This window comes from Perna viridis, chromosome 13, assembly GCF_037379345.1.
Source record: "Perna viridis isolate PV_CMFRI_1.1 ecotype Kerala chromosome 13, ASM3737934v1, whole genome shotgun sequence".
NCBI lineage: Eukaryota > Metazoa > Mollusca > Bivalvia > Mytilida > Mytilidae > Perna > Perna viridis.
Window position 1 is genome coordinate 34,303,262 of NC_142457.1, and position 15,140 is coordinate 34,318,401.

At 31.4% G+C, this 15,140-nt stretch overlaps 1 protein-coding gene across 2 annotated transcripts; it reads right to left on the reverse strand.

The window, feature by feature from the left end:
* Positions 1 to 536: 536 nt before the first annotated feature.
* Positions 537 to 12,632, reverse strand: LOC148600577 (uncharacterized). 2 transcript variants are annotated; one of them, XM_088559798.1, is made up of 2 exons: positions 12,493 to 12,632; positions 537 to 7,824 (listed from the first exon to the last, which is right to left on the reverse strand). In XM_088559798.1, the coding sequence occupies exon 2, from the start codon at positions 7,818 to 7,820 to the stop codon at positions 6,321 to 6,323; it is 1,500 nt and encodes a 499-aa protein (XP_088415924.1). In that variant the 5' UTR covers positions 7,821 to 7,824; positions 12,493 to 12,632; the 3' UTR covers positions 537 to 6,320. The 2 variants fall into 2 exon arrangements, with proteins under 2 accessions (XP_088415924.1, XP_088415925.1); XM_088559799.1 differs by lacking the exon at positions 12,493 to 12,632 and adding an exon at positions 8,955 to 9,106.
* Positions 12,633 to 15,140: the final 2,508 nt, after the last annotated feature.

Below are 15,140 nucleotides of genomic sequence, written 5' to 3' on the forward strand. Positions count from 1 at the left end.
ACAAAACTGACAAAAGCGAGATACAATTATTTCATCGCAGTCAACAATGATGAAACTGACTGTAGCATGATACCATTATTCCACCACAGACGAAAATAAAGAAACTGACGACATCATGATACTATTATTCGACGGCAGACGACAATGACGAACTGACGACAGCGTGATACCATTATTCCACCACAGTTAATTATCTGTTTCAAACTTTTCCTGTTTAAAATGTTAATTAATACTAGTGAAATCGAAAGGAACCCTCTTAAATAAGGCCTCCAGCATGGAAGGCATGACCTCTTTAGCAGATACAATCAGGAAGACATGTAACATATCATCATCAGATGGTAGCGATAAATTGGACACATCTTGACAAAACATCAACAAGACCACACTTTAACAGCCCTTCCATGGACACTAGAGTTACAGCCAAGCAGAGATAACATGGCGTCATACCATTGTGTTTGAAATGCGCAAAATTAACCCCATCATGGGAATATCTTCTGAAAATGGCCAGAGACAGGACAGTACAAACAAAAAAGAGATTTTAGTAATATATGTTTTATTTTTTTTTACACCAGCAATCTGAATACTATTACAAGACAATTTACACAAAAAATCTCAAATGTGCTTGGATTAGAAGTAAAATTCTGGATACTTGAAACAATTCAGGAACAATAACTCTTCTCTTCTAAAGTTGAATAAAATCAGACTAATTATGGAGGACTGCAATGGCTTGATAATGTTTCACAGTAATTTTGAATTGAAAGCATATTTAATTTACACACGATCAAAATTGACATACATGTATTATTAAGTTATTGCAATAGTAACTTTAGAACTTAAACTTCTATAGCATTAAAAAAATTACCAAAAAGTTAAGTGGTAAATGTTGTTAAAATAGTGTAATAAAGTATACAAAAAAGATCAAAGAAAAAAATAACGAAACAAAAAAAAAAAAAAACATAAGTTCCCACTATGAAAAAAAACTTGATGATTCAAACTCGTTTGTTCTCAGAAACAAAATTTAATTACTGATGACTGATCGACAGGATTGACATGGAAGCAAAATGGATTACAATGTACTTTAGAATTAATATTATTGGACTGGATCTGTATTGAAACTAAATAGTTAAATAAGTTTTAAATCAGGTAAAATGCATGTCCATTGCCCACAAATATGAAAAAAACAATTTTACTCAAGGATACTTTCTTTATCTGAAAAGATTATACTTTGATCTCTACATCAATAGATTTGTTTAGAATAATTTTTTAAGAGAATGTAAGAAACAATAAATTTTTGACAGAATTAGCTGCCCTTGAAATGTTAATTTTGTGTGCATTTCATTAAGATTATAAATCACCTTACCAAAATGCTTTGCTTTTCAAGTGCACTGTGGTGTGGTGTTAAAATAAAAAAAAAAAACAAGTAATATTGACATATATTTGTTTTGCCTCATAACAATTTTTCCAATTTAGCCAATTACCAATAATGTTTTTAAATTTGGAATTATCTACAACTGAATGAATAATTACAAATGAACACTATATGTACATGTATTTTATACATGTTATTAACTTCACTCTTCAACATGCTGAAGTGCAAGTTCAAACAAATAATCAAGACACAATGTATAATACATGAAAAACCTTTCATAGCTTAGTTCTACATAAACAAAAGTTCTCACTAGAGAAAAAAATTCCATCTTAAAAAAAAGAATCCAAATAGTCTGCCTTTCATGCGATAATCCATATTGGCAGAGCACATCATTAAAGACTCCGTGAATCGGCAAAGCCTCTTGAACGAGTCCATGTTGACAGCATCCTAAAGATGAATATATATTCCACAGAATGTATTGGAATGTGTCACTTCTTTGATGGACATTAAATATTAGGTTTGTCATTAATATCCATATTGATCATGACATATGTTGGATTCGCCCATTATCGGAAAATCCAAATTCACGAAATGTTTAAAACCAACTTCACCATGCCTTGGCCATCTACATGTAGATACACGAATATTGTCCTTAGTGTTTCAGAAGATAAATTTTAAATCATTCTACCGTTCAATGTACATGTACATGTAATTCCATATGGTTAGGCCTCATTAGTTCTAAAATAAAAACTGGGTTTATTCATCTCAGGGAAAATCCTAACTGACCTTTTTAACAAGTCACTTGATATTTCCTATTCAATTGTCAGACTTTGGTTTGGTGGAATTGAACTGTGAATAATTGATGTAAACATACTTACAGTGGGTATCCAGGGGGTTCATGGGGTGATGGAAAATTTGTGTTACATATATCTTCATTAAAAATATCCAATGAGCAAATAATGACCTGAGTGCCCTTTGGGGACCCCCCTTTTTTCAATTTCTCAATCCAACTCTGTAAGTACATACACACGGAAATGAAACATATATATATATATATATATACAAAAAAAATAAACAAATATTGTAAATGAATAAATGTGCATTCTACTCATGCCATGTACATTTATATATTGATAAAAATTACATTTAAACATAGATGATGTACTGTACACATGGTAAGTATTGAAGAAATCTCCATGCATTTACAATTAGTGAAAATACATGTGATTTCCAGTTTATTTACTTTAAGTCAAAAATATTTCAAATTTCAAGAAAAAAAAATGAATATACGTGTAACTTCAGAAGAATTTATAAATGTACAGTACATGAAGAAATGTATTTATTTTTTTTTAAATGAAATTCGAGGTGAATATACATGTACAAGGATATCACAAGTTGTCAAAGTTGAAGGTGAAATGTCTTGTATAACAATTCAAATCCTGTATAAAAATAAAAATAAAGTATAATACATGTTTTTACATACTACTTCTTTTACAGTTTCATTTTAATATTTGAAAGTATCGTTTTTTAAGAGTCATTAAAAGGATGCATACATGTACATGCATTCATAATATTTATAACTACAATAAGTTATATTTGTTTACAGTGCCTAACATGTTCATTGTTTTAAAGAGTCTTTTAAAAGAATATACATGTATATACATATATGATATTCATGACAAATAACAAATAAATATTTTTTAAATCATTTGAGTAGGACTAAATCAAAGATAGAAACATGAAAATGATAAATACAACTATATACATGTACAAAAACAATGAAGTGAACAGATTTTCACTGATGACACATCTAGATACATGTACATGTATTTGAAAAAAAACAACTTGATGAAGACCAAGACTTATTAATAAAGAAATATAAAATAATTTCCAAAAAATCAATTATTTTACTAAATAAACTGTTCAGGGTTTGACATTAAAGGTTGCCCGATTGCCCGGGGCAAGTAAAAACGACATCAAAGTTGCCCGACTGGGCAAGTGAAAAAAATATGTGCCCAAATTACATTATTTCTGATCATCGCAGCTCTAAAACATCGAAAATTACTTCTGTATAGTTCGCCATTCTTCCCGACCTTGCTGACCTAGATTATCATTGGATAGTTTTCTGATTTTCCCTTTGCCAAAAATAGATTGTATGATATTAATGTCGACCAATCAGATGCGTCCAATTGTACATCTATTTTTGTTATCCAATTGAACATCGCGATTTATTTATGGAATTTCTTACTTTGGAAAACTGTAAGAAATCTGTATCGAAAACTTCGAAAATATGAGAGAAAAAGAGAAATAAAATTCTATAGAAGATAGTTATTGTTGTCCATTTGTTAAACTAAAGATGTGAAATAAAAACTCCTCACATGAATACTTGTAATTTCTTTGCTTCTTGTTTTACCCCTTATTCCCGCAAAAAAGATGACGGCTTTTCGATTTATTTGGCTTGCAATTAATCAGTTCTCCCCAAGTGTCGAGGGAGTAAGCATGGCCAAGCAGGGGACACTTGACTGTTTTGGGGTAACTGGGGTCCCCGAAATTCCACAGAAAAATACAAAAGCTGACTATGAATTAAAACGAAAACGTGGGTTTAATGATGGATGGCTGAAATTTATGTTAAACCACTGTCATCTGCATTATAGTTGAACAGTTTCTTGCCATCCACGTCTTATTAAACAAGGGTTTCTGGTTTAAACACTATATAGTGACACAAAGTTCTGGGCAAGTGAATCACATATGTCACTTGCCCGACTGGACAAGTGAATATAAAAGTTAACGTCAAACCCTGAAACTAATTTAGTATCATTTCTTTTAAAGATTTTTTATTAAGTTAATTACAAAATGTATTACATTTATGTAAATAAAAAAGTAAAAATGTATTAAAGATAATTAAGTCAGTAAATTAAAACATGTTTCTTAGAAAAAAATTCTGATATTGTTATGAAGATTTCTGATAAATTAAATCATTATAGATTAAACATATTTTATTTATCTTTAGATCTGAATTTGTTTAATAAATTAATATTGTTTTAGTCCATCAAGAGAAGAAAAAAACACTAAATCATAATAAATGCACCATTCAACAAAATATACATGTACATGTTATAATCTTATTAGTCATAAAAATACAAACTGGCATTGTTCCTCACATGAATCATACATTAGATTTGAACCAATTATAAAATACAGGTATAGGTGTTAACATAATTACAGTGGCGGGTTCAGGGTGTAGTCCCCCTTTGAATAATTTTTAATTTTTGCAATCTATGGACCTTAATGAGCAAATAATAACCTGGCACCCCTCCCCTTTTTCATAATTTCTCCATCCACCCCTGTTAGTGCTAAATATATAAAATCAAATACACATACATGTACATATATATTTACACAACAACTGACTTAAAAATCAACATTTTATACATGTAGCTGTACATGTACCTAATGTGAATCTATAAATTGAAGATATTTCTATTTATCATTGCATTTGCAAGTACATGTAATCACTGTTGTGGTTAATTTAATGTCCTTAGTAGTATCTTTCAATAATATACATGTAATTAATATTTCAAGAAAAAAACACAATAAAAGTTATGAAATAAATAAAACTTTTAACAAAAATATGTTGATTTTAGTTGAAGCAATGAAGACTTATAAGGATATCACATGTTGCCAAAAAAATTCTATGAAATTAATTCAAATCATGACTAAAAAAATGCTACATGTACATTACATGACTGTACTTTTTTAATTGTTGTTTTAAAGAAATTTATTTTTAAAGGCCTACATGTAAATACTGGGTATGAATAAATCACTAATACATGTACATATCTTTTACCACATTCATATCTTGATGTGGTACATGTATGGTGTTAGATATTTACACAAAGTAATACTAGTATTAAAATTTTTGATTTTAATTATTTTCAGTTTTCAAAGAAGAAAATTTCATTTATTTAGAAACATGAAAAAGCAAATATATACAACAAAAGGCAAACATTATTTTCAATGATGACACATCTACATGTAGATACATGTACATGTATTTGACAATCTTGATGAAGGCCAACTCTGATTGATAAAAAATGTAAATTAAATTTATTTTACACTGTACTCAATATGAATTTTCTGTACTATTTGAAACTTTTAATAAGTTAATAATTATCATATTTTTGTAAATCTTATGCCAAAAATTAAATCATGTATCTTTTCTTTTTATCAAGTTAATTATCATATGAACAAATATATGTTTATTTATGTCTGACAATTAAGAAAAAGGTGGAAATGTCTGATGTTATTAAAATTACTTTAGAAAAACAAACCCTACATGTAAACAAATATTTAATAATTTATTTTTTATGAGAATTTTGCACTGAAGGTATTGTTTATCCGCCATCCATATTATCTCACAATTGCAGAGCTGAAATACCATGATTTCCCGTCATATTTCTGCTATTTACATTTAATGAAAGAAAAACCGAAGTTCCGAATGAAAATGTTACAACTGGTACCTAATATGAAACTCACCACATATAGTATTCAATTGGCAGGGAACCAGAAATATGGCGGGAAATCATGGTATCTCAGCTCTTCAATTGTGAGATTATAGGGAACATTTCAAAACATCCATAGAAAAAAGATGGCGGATAGACAATACGCTGAGTGCAAAATTCTCATAAAAAATAAATATGGAAATATTTCGATCTCGGAGGTAAGAACGAGAAATAATTGTATGAAAGTTGTAGTACAGAACGACATGAATTAAATGCCAACTTTTTTAAAGGAACTTATGAGTAATTTAAAAGATAATTAAAAAACTGCAAACAGACTGAGGTGAATTCGAGTATACATTTAAAAAATAAAACATGTTTTCTTACCTTGAAGTTGAAATTGAATTAATCTCAATAATTTGTTTATTTCAGTGATGGTTCTCCATCAAAAGTCAATATACAGTAAATATCCTGACCACATCATTGTAATCAACAACAGTGAGATGATGGTTAACTTTATCATAATGTACACACAGAGGGCGATCCAACTCATCATCTCCACTGACTACAACTTCATGTTTATCTCCATCCCTTGAAATTAGTAATAAATTATTTTTGTTATAATCACACACAAAAATATTCTGGTGTTCATCCATTGATATTCCAAGAGGCTCTGACATTGTATTGTGATCCTTGAATGTGAAGATAACTCTGAGGTCAGAATCTAAGACAGTAACTGTGTAAGGACAGGTATAACATATTCTGTTGCCATCTGTGTCTATATATGAACCACCAACAGTCTGGTCATCATGGAGTTTGTCTATTTTTTCTGTATCTATATTAATTTTTCGGATTCCTACCTGAGGTACACAGAAGTATAAATGTCCATCACTATATGTAATTCCTCTGACTTCACTCTTTATCTGAAGTGATTTAATGATTTTACTCCTGTCTACATCTATGATGGAGATTGTTTTATGGAGAGGATTAGAGACAGCAACATGGTTCTCATTGATGACTGTTACATCGTATACTGCATCTTGTCCTCCATTAAATCTGACTGATGATTTGTGTTGACCATTACTGTGTAGTATGTTTACTACACCATTCTCCCAATCAGTCAACACCAGGAGTCCATTAGGCAGCGTACAACAACCAGTCCACAAACCTTGATCTACTGTAAACTGTTGTTTAAGTGTCAGTTGTCTGGGGAATCTTGTCTTCACCTCTGCCTGACCTACGTTTGGTTTGTTTATGTCTATGGATGTTGTATTTTTTTCTTTTGATACTTTAATGTCACACAGAGTTTTTATTCCAAAAATTGTGTCGTCTGCTGTGATGTTTTCATTCATTTCTATGTCTGTATTATCCATGGCTCCTTTTTCAGATAATTTATGTAAGATTTCTTCTGATTCTTGGACTTCTCTCTCCATTTGTTTTGTGGCAATGAATGTTTCGAAATTTGATACATGGTTCTTAATGAGTTCTTCCTGTTCCAATAATTCACCAAGTTTTCTTTTATTTGATTCCAGGATTTTTGTGGTGGCTTTGATTTCATTTATATTTTCATTTACAACTGACTCTAACTCTGATAGTGTTTTGTTTTCTAGTTTCTTAATTTGATCAATAAGATTTTGTGTTTTTTCTTTCACCTCAGTTGATAGTTTTTCCTTCTTTTTCTGTAGTTTTTTCACATTTTCTTCCCTGTCAATGATTGCATTCAAGACAGCTTCATGATTTGTTTTTATATTGGTCCATAAATCCTCGAAAACTGCAGATGATTTTACTTCACGGATGACATCTTCTATATCTAAAGTGTCTTTACACTTCTTATGGGACTCCACTCGACACTTTTGACAGATAACAGAGTCATGAGATCTACAATAATATTGATATCTTTGCTTGTGTTCTTCACAGTCAAGTTGAATTTTTTTGTCGATGAATGATGCCATTTTTCTGCAATATAAAGACAAAACTATGAATTTTAATTTTAGTCCAGGAGACAATTCTCTTAAAATCAATTATATATAGCTTAGTATAATCACTTTTTGGGATTTGGCATTGGTTCTATTTTTTTGTTTTGACGGTGGTGGTCAAAGCAAAAAAATTTCTCCAGGGTCGAATCCAAAAATGGATAAGGCTTGTTACAAAATGTATTTTTATTGACTTTTGAATGAGTTTACACATTTCGTACAGGTTAAAATCAGTTACATACAGCTGTGCTGCGAAACGTAGCTTGAACTATTATTTTGTGATTTGGCACTGAGGATATTTTTTTCTTTTGACATTGGTGGATTCAGTTTATTACCATTTTTTTTTTTTTATTGACTTTAGAATAAGTTTATATAAACCTTTCAACTTTCAACTAACTTGGACTTTTTATGAGCAACTCGGTCTGTGTTTCTAGAAAAGCAGAGGACACTTAACCTACTTTGTATGTATTATTTTAGTGACATGTACTTCATGTTCTTTTTTATGTCTGTTTTCTATGTTTTATCTTTCTCACTGGATTACTTTCTTTTGATTTCTGCTAGAACCTTGGTTTCCTTGATTACTATTCATACAGTGGGTTAACCCTCATGGAGCGCAGTGGTCAAAATACTAAGCCTCTTGACCTAACTTAGCAGATACGCTCATCAGTCGTTTGAATTGTAGCGACAAATAGCAATATTTGACTCTTTTTTGCTATTTGTCACTTATATTCAAACGACTGTGCGTACATGTATATTAAGCCCTTGTTTTCCGTTAAAAAAATCGAAAGTTGTAATTTCAAAGGTTAAACCTACTCCAGCAATGCTGGAGTTGGCAAGCTATTTTCTGACTTGGTGCCATCCTAAGAGTTGGGGTATGGGGGAACGGAATTCCAACTTCTAACGTTGTAGGAGTAAGGTTAAACCTCTCTGGAATCTCGAATTTAAGTACTTGCATGTGTCATCCCTTTCGGGATCGGTGGTGGTCAAAACAAAAATATATCTCCTGCACCGAATCACAACAGGAATTACTGTCATGTCTTAACTTGGCACAACCGTATATATCGTTTGAAAATCAACACAGTTATTGAGGGACAATATGTTTGTATGACTTACAGACATGCAACACCGTCAGGGATTTAAATTAGCGGTGGTCCTGCACCTTTCAGACAGACGCGGAGTTTCTGTTTCAATGATGACGTAAGTCTGCGGGTCTCACTAATTGGCGACAAGAGGTGACAAAAAGCGACAAGAAACAACAAGTGGAAGAGCGCAAAGAAATTTTTGTTTTTATTTAAACAGAGACATACAATTGTTTATTTATGTGTTTGATTTAAAGCAAAAAAAAAAAATAAATAAATAAATAAATAAAAGAATAAAAAAAATAGGAAAATATTGTCTTTAAAAACCAGGAAAAGAATATTTTTCAGGTAAAAATGTGAAGATAAAAAAGGTTGTTAGAAATATTTCCAAAATGATAGTAGTATAAGGAGGATTTTTTTCATTAAAGAAAAATAATAAAAAAGAAAGAGATAAATCAATAAAGTAACAGGAAAACTGACTTCAAAATATGTTATAAAGATTCAATTGTCTCATTTTTTAGAATAAAACATATTGCTCAACTTGGTATTATTTTTGCAGTTTTCATATCTCTCTAGAGAATAACCCATTTTATCATATATTTTGAACTAGTTTCTTTTATAACAATGCATTTTGCTATGTTTTTCTTCGGTTAAAGAAAAAAATAACCTTTTCTTTTAATCATACCATTGAATATTGTTTCCAAATAATTTCCTGTTTGTTATTTCACATAAAACATGTTTCCATACTTTTATCAATTTGAAAATACATCAAATCAAATCTAACATATAAAGATATAGTTTCTTTATGAATTGTAGTATCTAATTTATTCAAACTGTTCATTGGTCAAATTGAGAAAAGATTTTTTTTATTTTAAATTTGTATCAGTTGACTTCCGTTTTTTTCTAAATTTTCCTAAAAATAATTAACTCATTTTTTTCAATAATTAACTCATTTTTTTCAATAATTATCTCATTTTTGTCCTATGTTACTTTATTTGGCCTTTAAATGAAAAAAAAAAATGCCGCTTTAATTTCTCGAATTCTTGACCTTTCTTGTCCCCACTTGACACCTCTTGTCACTAATTAACTATAAATTTCTATAGGAAACATTTTGTTATAGTTTGCTAAACAATGTGACATTGAGTCACGGTAAGATAGCTACTTGTTGCAGTTTGTGTTCAAGCTTCCTGGTTCAATCATAATACAGAGTATCAGAAGTACTTGTAAAGTCCGAAACAAACTCAATATAACATCAAACGAAACGAAGAACGAAATCGAAAGAAATGAAATATAACAGAACTAATCAAAGCAGATCCATTAATTTAATATAGAAATTGAAACATGTCCCAATAATCATTATAATTGATAGGATTTTAGGCTATGCCAATGATGGACGGAGCACTTGTGTAATCGTCTACTTCCGTCAGAATATTTTAGCCAGTCATAGTTCTGGTCTTACATTCTACATACATGTATATAGGTCGCTGACTCTTCGTTAAAACAATTAATTGTGTTTTGGGTTGGAAGGAAAAACTATTTGAAAATAATATACGTTGTGAAGTGGCTCAGTTAAACGTACATAAGAATAATGAATAAGTTAACAATAGCCACATTTAAAGGTAAAAAGGGAACTACATACGAATATATTCAAGTTACCTATTCATTTTTAAACGCATAATAAACCATTTGATGTTTAACTAGAAATGAAAACCCAGCGAGATTGTAAATAGTCTTCAATCATAGAAAAAAGAATAATAAAAGGAATGCCGAGTACTAATTGGGAAAACTGTCTTATGCAGGCCTTGAGGCAGTGGTTCCAGTCAAAAATCATTATAAAGAAAGGAATGCTATGCTTTTATTTGTCGCTCATCGTTTGACCATTTTTGTTACAAAAAGGTACCATAACCATCCTGACGTATCATTCACTGTATCATAAATATATTTTTATTACGGTTACCGCCTCATGACAACGGAAGCTACGAGATGGCAAATAAAAATGAAACTTTGCATAGACGATGGCATATGAATTTCGATAATGCACTTCTTGGAAATTGTGCCATATTTTGGTCTAATATTATTGCTTTTTGCAATATTAATCATTCTATTTTGCTATTTTGGCCATGATTGGTGAAATTATATCACAGGGGCTTGCTCACACTATGAAATATGCAGCCCGACTCTATATATTAAGAAGTATTTGGTGGTGATACCTGTGTTTATTTATTAGGTTGTTTGCAGGGCAGTAATAAGTTATAAATATATTTGATTTTATTCGGGGTGGGGGGTGGTTGAGTTGAAGCGAGTTACCCCAAAATCTGGGATTCCCGTTTTCTTGTTATATACTATTCGGACTGCATATTTGGGAGTAGGACCAATCCCCTGTGATAGTATTATAATACTTTATCGTTTATGTTAATGTACGTGTCTCTGTACTAGGTGCCCAGAAACTAAGCGCTTTCACATGACACATAGGTGTCTATGAAACAACTTGTAGCACTTGAGCTATGAACCTTATCAACTGAGAAATGAAGATAGTTGAGTGTAACACGTTTCTAAGGATATGATTTATTTCAATGATTTGTGGCTTAAGGAGGTAGAGCTGGGGTAGGGGACGCCTCTTGAAATCAGTGATATGGTTACATCATATTCGATTTCACCAAAGCATATAACGCTTTCATTTGAAACATAATGAAATCAGTCCAAGTTACTTGATGCTTACATGATATTGATGTCAAATGCTGAATACAAACGTTATAATGATTTGTAAGAGTTATGTCCTTTACCCTATGTCTACCTCCTTAAATTTGAATTATTTAACAGACAGTTTTGACCTGGAGGTCGATAAACTGAATTTCGACCTGAAAATTTAAAATTGGGAATGGTCAACTAGTAGTTTGTAGTTCAATTATGGGCTATATCGGAGTGTTCCATGTAAACATATATCGAACCCGAACATTACGCAAACTGGCACGCTACTATGATGCATTATAATGTATTTTGGTGTGTGTGTTTTTAAATGTCCCTCATAATCAGAATGGTGAATTTAAGAAAAATAAAACGATGAGTTTAATATTAACCATTTATAATAATAAGCTTATAATAAGCTTATGTTAAGATACGTTTGAATTCGATTCCCGTACTTTCCTTTTATTCCATATTTTTGGAATACGACGAATATTTGAGGCGCTAAAACGATTGATATAAATTGATTCAGTACATGAGTACTTTGATTCTACAGCATGAATCACCTCTACCATTGGCAGTGTCTGAATTCTACGTGGATTGGTACTTGAATATACATGTATTAATACTTGTTATATATGGATTTGTGTACATTGTATTGAGGCAGACCTCATTCTGTTTCGATATTTCAAAAAAAAACAAACAAACAAAACAAACAAAACAAAAAAAACAAAAAAAAAAAAACAAAAAAAAAAAAACCAGACTAGTCTTAGTATTAAAGTTTGACCCTTGACATATTTATCAACCATTATGAAATAATAAAGCACGGACAATACAAGAAGATGGTACAATGAACTGAAGTAAAAGCTGAATGGAAAAGTAAATCTTACTCTTTACTGGTCAGTATTCCCAATTAGCACGAAGTTAACTTATTTGAACGTCAGAGAGGAAAACGCCCTGTTGGTTTAGTACGGAATGTTATCTTTTTACTTCCTGGTATAACCACAGATTACAAACGATTAGTTATGGAAGCTCATAGGGTACACCCGAGTTGTTTTTTTTTCAAAATAAGTCAGAATAATTGGTTAAAACTTGTCTTGTCGACATTTCAAAGGTCAGAATGTTGTTTTATAAACAAACATGTCGACTTTTATCATCATATATTTCTCGACTTTTTTTCCCCTAGTTCGAATGATCGAAGTGTGTGCATTATACATGTATCATGGCGGCTTGTTTTTGTCAACTTTGTAAACCACATGTCCACATATTTTATTTCAATACACAATTACACATGCGCAATCACGAATGTCGAACGCCTGTCAGATTGTTATTTACATCGGCTAGTTCTACATCCCATCAACAAATAATTTGCCGAAAGATAATTTATTTGAACAAAATACATCTTACCAAGCCAATATAATATTATTTCCACAGAAAACACAATGTTAATGCTACAGACGTATGCTTTTCTCCCACAGGCGTATTTTAACCTGACAGGCGTATGCAGTCGTATTTAAGTAGAACCGGGAATATCTGCCAATCAAAATCGAGCTACATAAAGGACTTCGTCGACAATAAAATGACCTTTTTTTTTTAATTTTATACTTCACTTGAGAAATAATTTCTTAAAATCACGTTTTTTAATTAAATCATTCAAATACTCTTTTCAAACTATTTAAATTCAGTTTCATTTTAAATTTACGATTTTCGTCGTATCTTGAAACTGCCCGTATGTAAATACGATCAACAGCGGAATGCTTGAAATCGAAGTGCAACGAGAAAACAATGATATCTTGGTAGGTATCCGTCGAAGAAGAAGCGAAGTTATATACCAAGAAGAGAAATATACAATATTACCATGATGCTTGAAGCGGAGTTTTGACGGAGGTGTCAACAAATTAAAACCACACACGGTTACTGTACTGTGTACAGAGTCACAGGTTAATTTATAGCACGCCCGAACTTCGTCAAGTTCATGAAGTTTTTCACAAAATCAAATTCAAATTCTAATATTCGGTAGGCATTGCCTAAACCAGCGAGCATCATGAGCTTTACCATATATGTACCGTCTGTGCGAGATTCGTAAAAAATATTAAAGGACATTACAATGATAGGGGGGGGGGGGTCGACCCGGATGAATTTTTTTTCTGCAAGTTCAGTATTTTTCTTAACATTTAAGCAGCGAGCAAAATCAATATTTCTATTTAAAAAAAACTGCCTTGTGAATATATGGGGAATTTTTTTTCAATAAATGAATAACTTGAACATTCCCCCCCCCAAAAAAAAAAATCAAACCCCATAACCCCCTTTCCTCTCACTCTCAAAATGGTCAATAACTGTACAGCACTTTGCAATACTTTACATTTTTTATCCCTTAAGGGCATCTCTAGCAACATCAATTTTAGTTTTAATCTGTACAGATGCCGGAAATATTACAGTTCTCCACGGATGGTTGGAATATTTTACATTTGACATAAACAAAGTTCAGATGACAGCTGCAAATTCCAAACAGAAAATTATTGCCTTTCCTATCTTGGAAAAGCTATGCTGCGATTTTGATAATATAATCGGAATTATAGTTTTTCCGAGGCGGGTTAGGTTCTTGACAACAACAACAATGGAAATACACGTACATACATCCATGTGTTTCCAGAAGTTTTTATAAACATACCATTCACTTCTTTAAATAATTAAAACAAATTAGAAAAAAAACTTGAAAACTATCAGAAAAGATGAATTCATTTCTACTGAAACATAATCTTAACCCATATTTTCTAATTTGTTTGATTGAAGGATATGACGTATTTTTGGCGTAAGGACAGTCACTTTTTATTACTTCCGGGACATGACTTTTTTTTCGTTAGTGTATTGGGGAACCTTTAGGTTACAGACCACCAATTCAACCAATGAGCATTTGGAACGTACGTAAAAATAGTCCTACGCAGAAATTACCCCTGTTCCTCAAAGTGCTGTGAAAAAAGTTCTCATCTCATTTAAAAAATTTAAACAGTTTCTGAAAGGAAAAACATTTCCGTACATTTTATAGGTGCACTTTGCTTCTTGTAATGTGAAGCCTAATCTCCATAATGATTTCTAAATATACCCCTATCTTTTGAAAACACTGGGATTTCCCATGCTATTTATAGACACTTCACTTCCAGTGACCAGTACTGCACTGCAAGTCTGCTAACCCCACATGCCATTCTGAGGATTGTGAGCTGACATATGTAGAATCATGCTGATATATAGTCCTCTGCAGGTTAAAGTTAAGGTAAAGTCCAGAGAAGCCATTGAATATTGTGAAATTAGCATAGAAGCCTATGGGAAGTGGAATTAGTGGTTTCTAGCCTTAAGCTGAGGCCATGGCAAAATGGAAAGTTTCTTGGAATAGCTTTAAACTACTTGAAGATCTTGTAAACTTTGCTATGAGAGGAATACACTACAAAAATCCTTCAAAATATGCATTTTTTTAAGTTATAGGTCCAAATTATGGAAAATTGGTCTTTTTGGCTGCATTTTATGTCCTATCTTGTGAAAA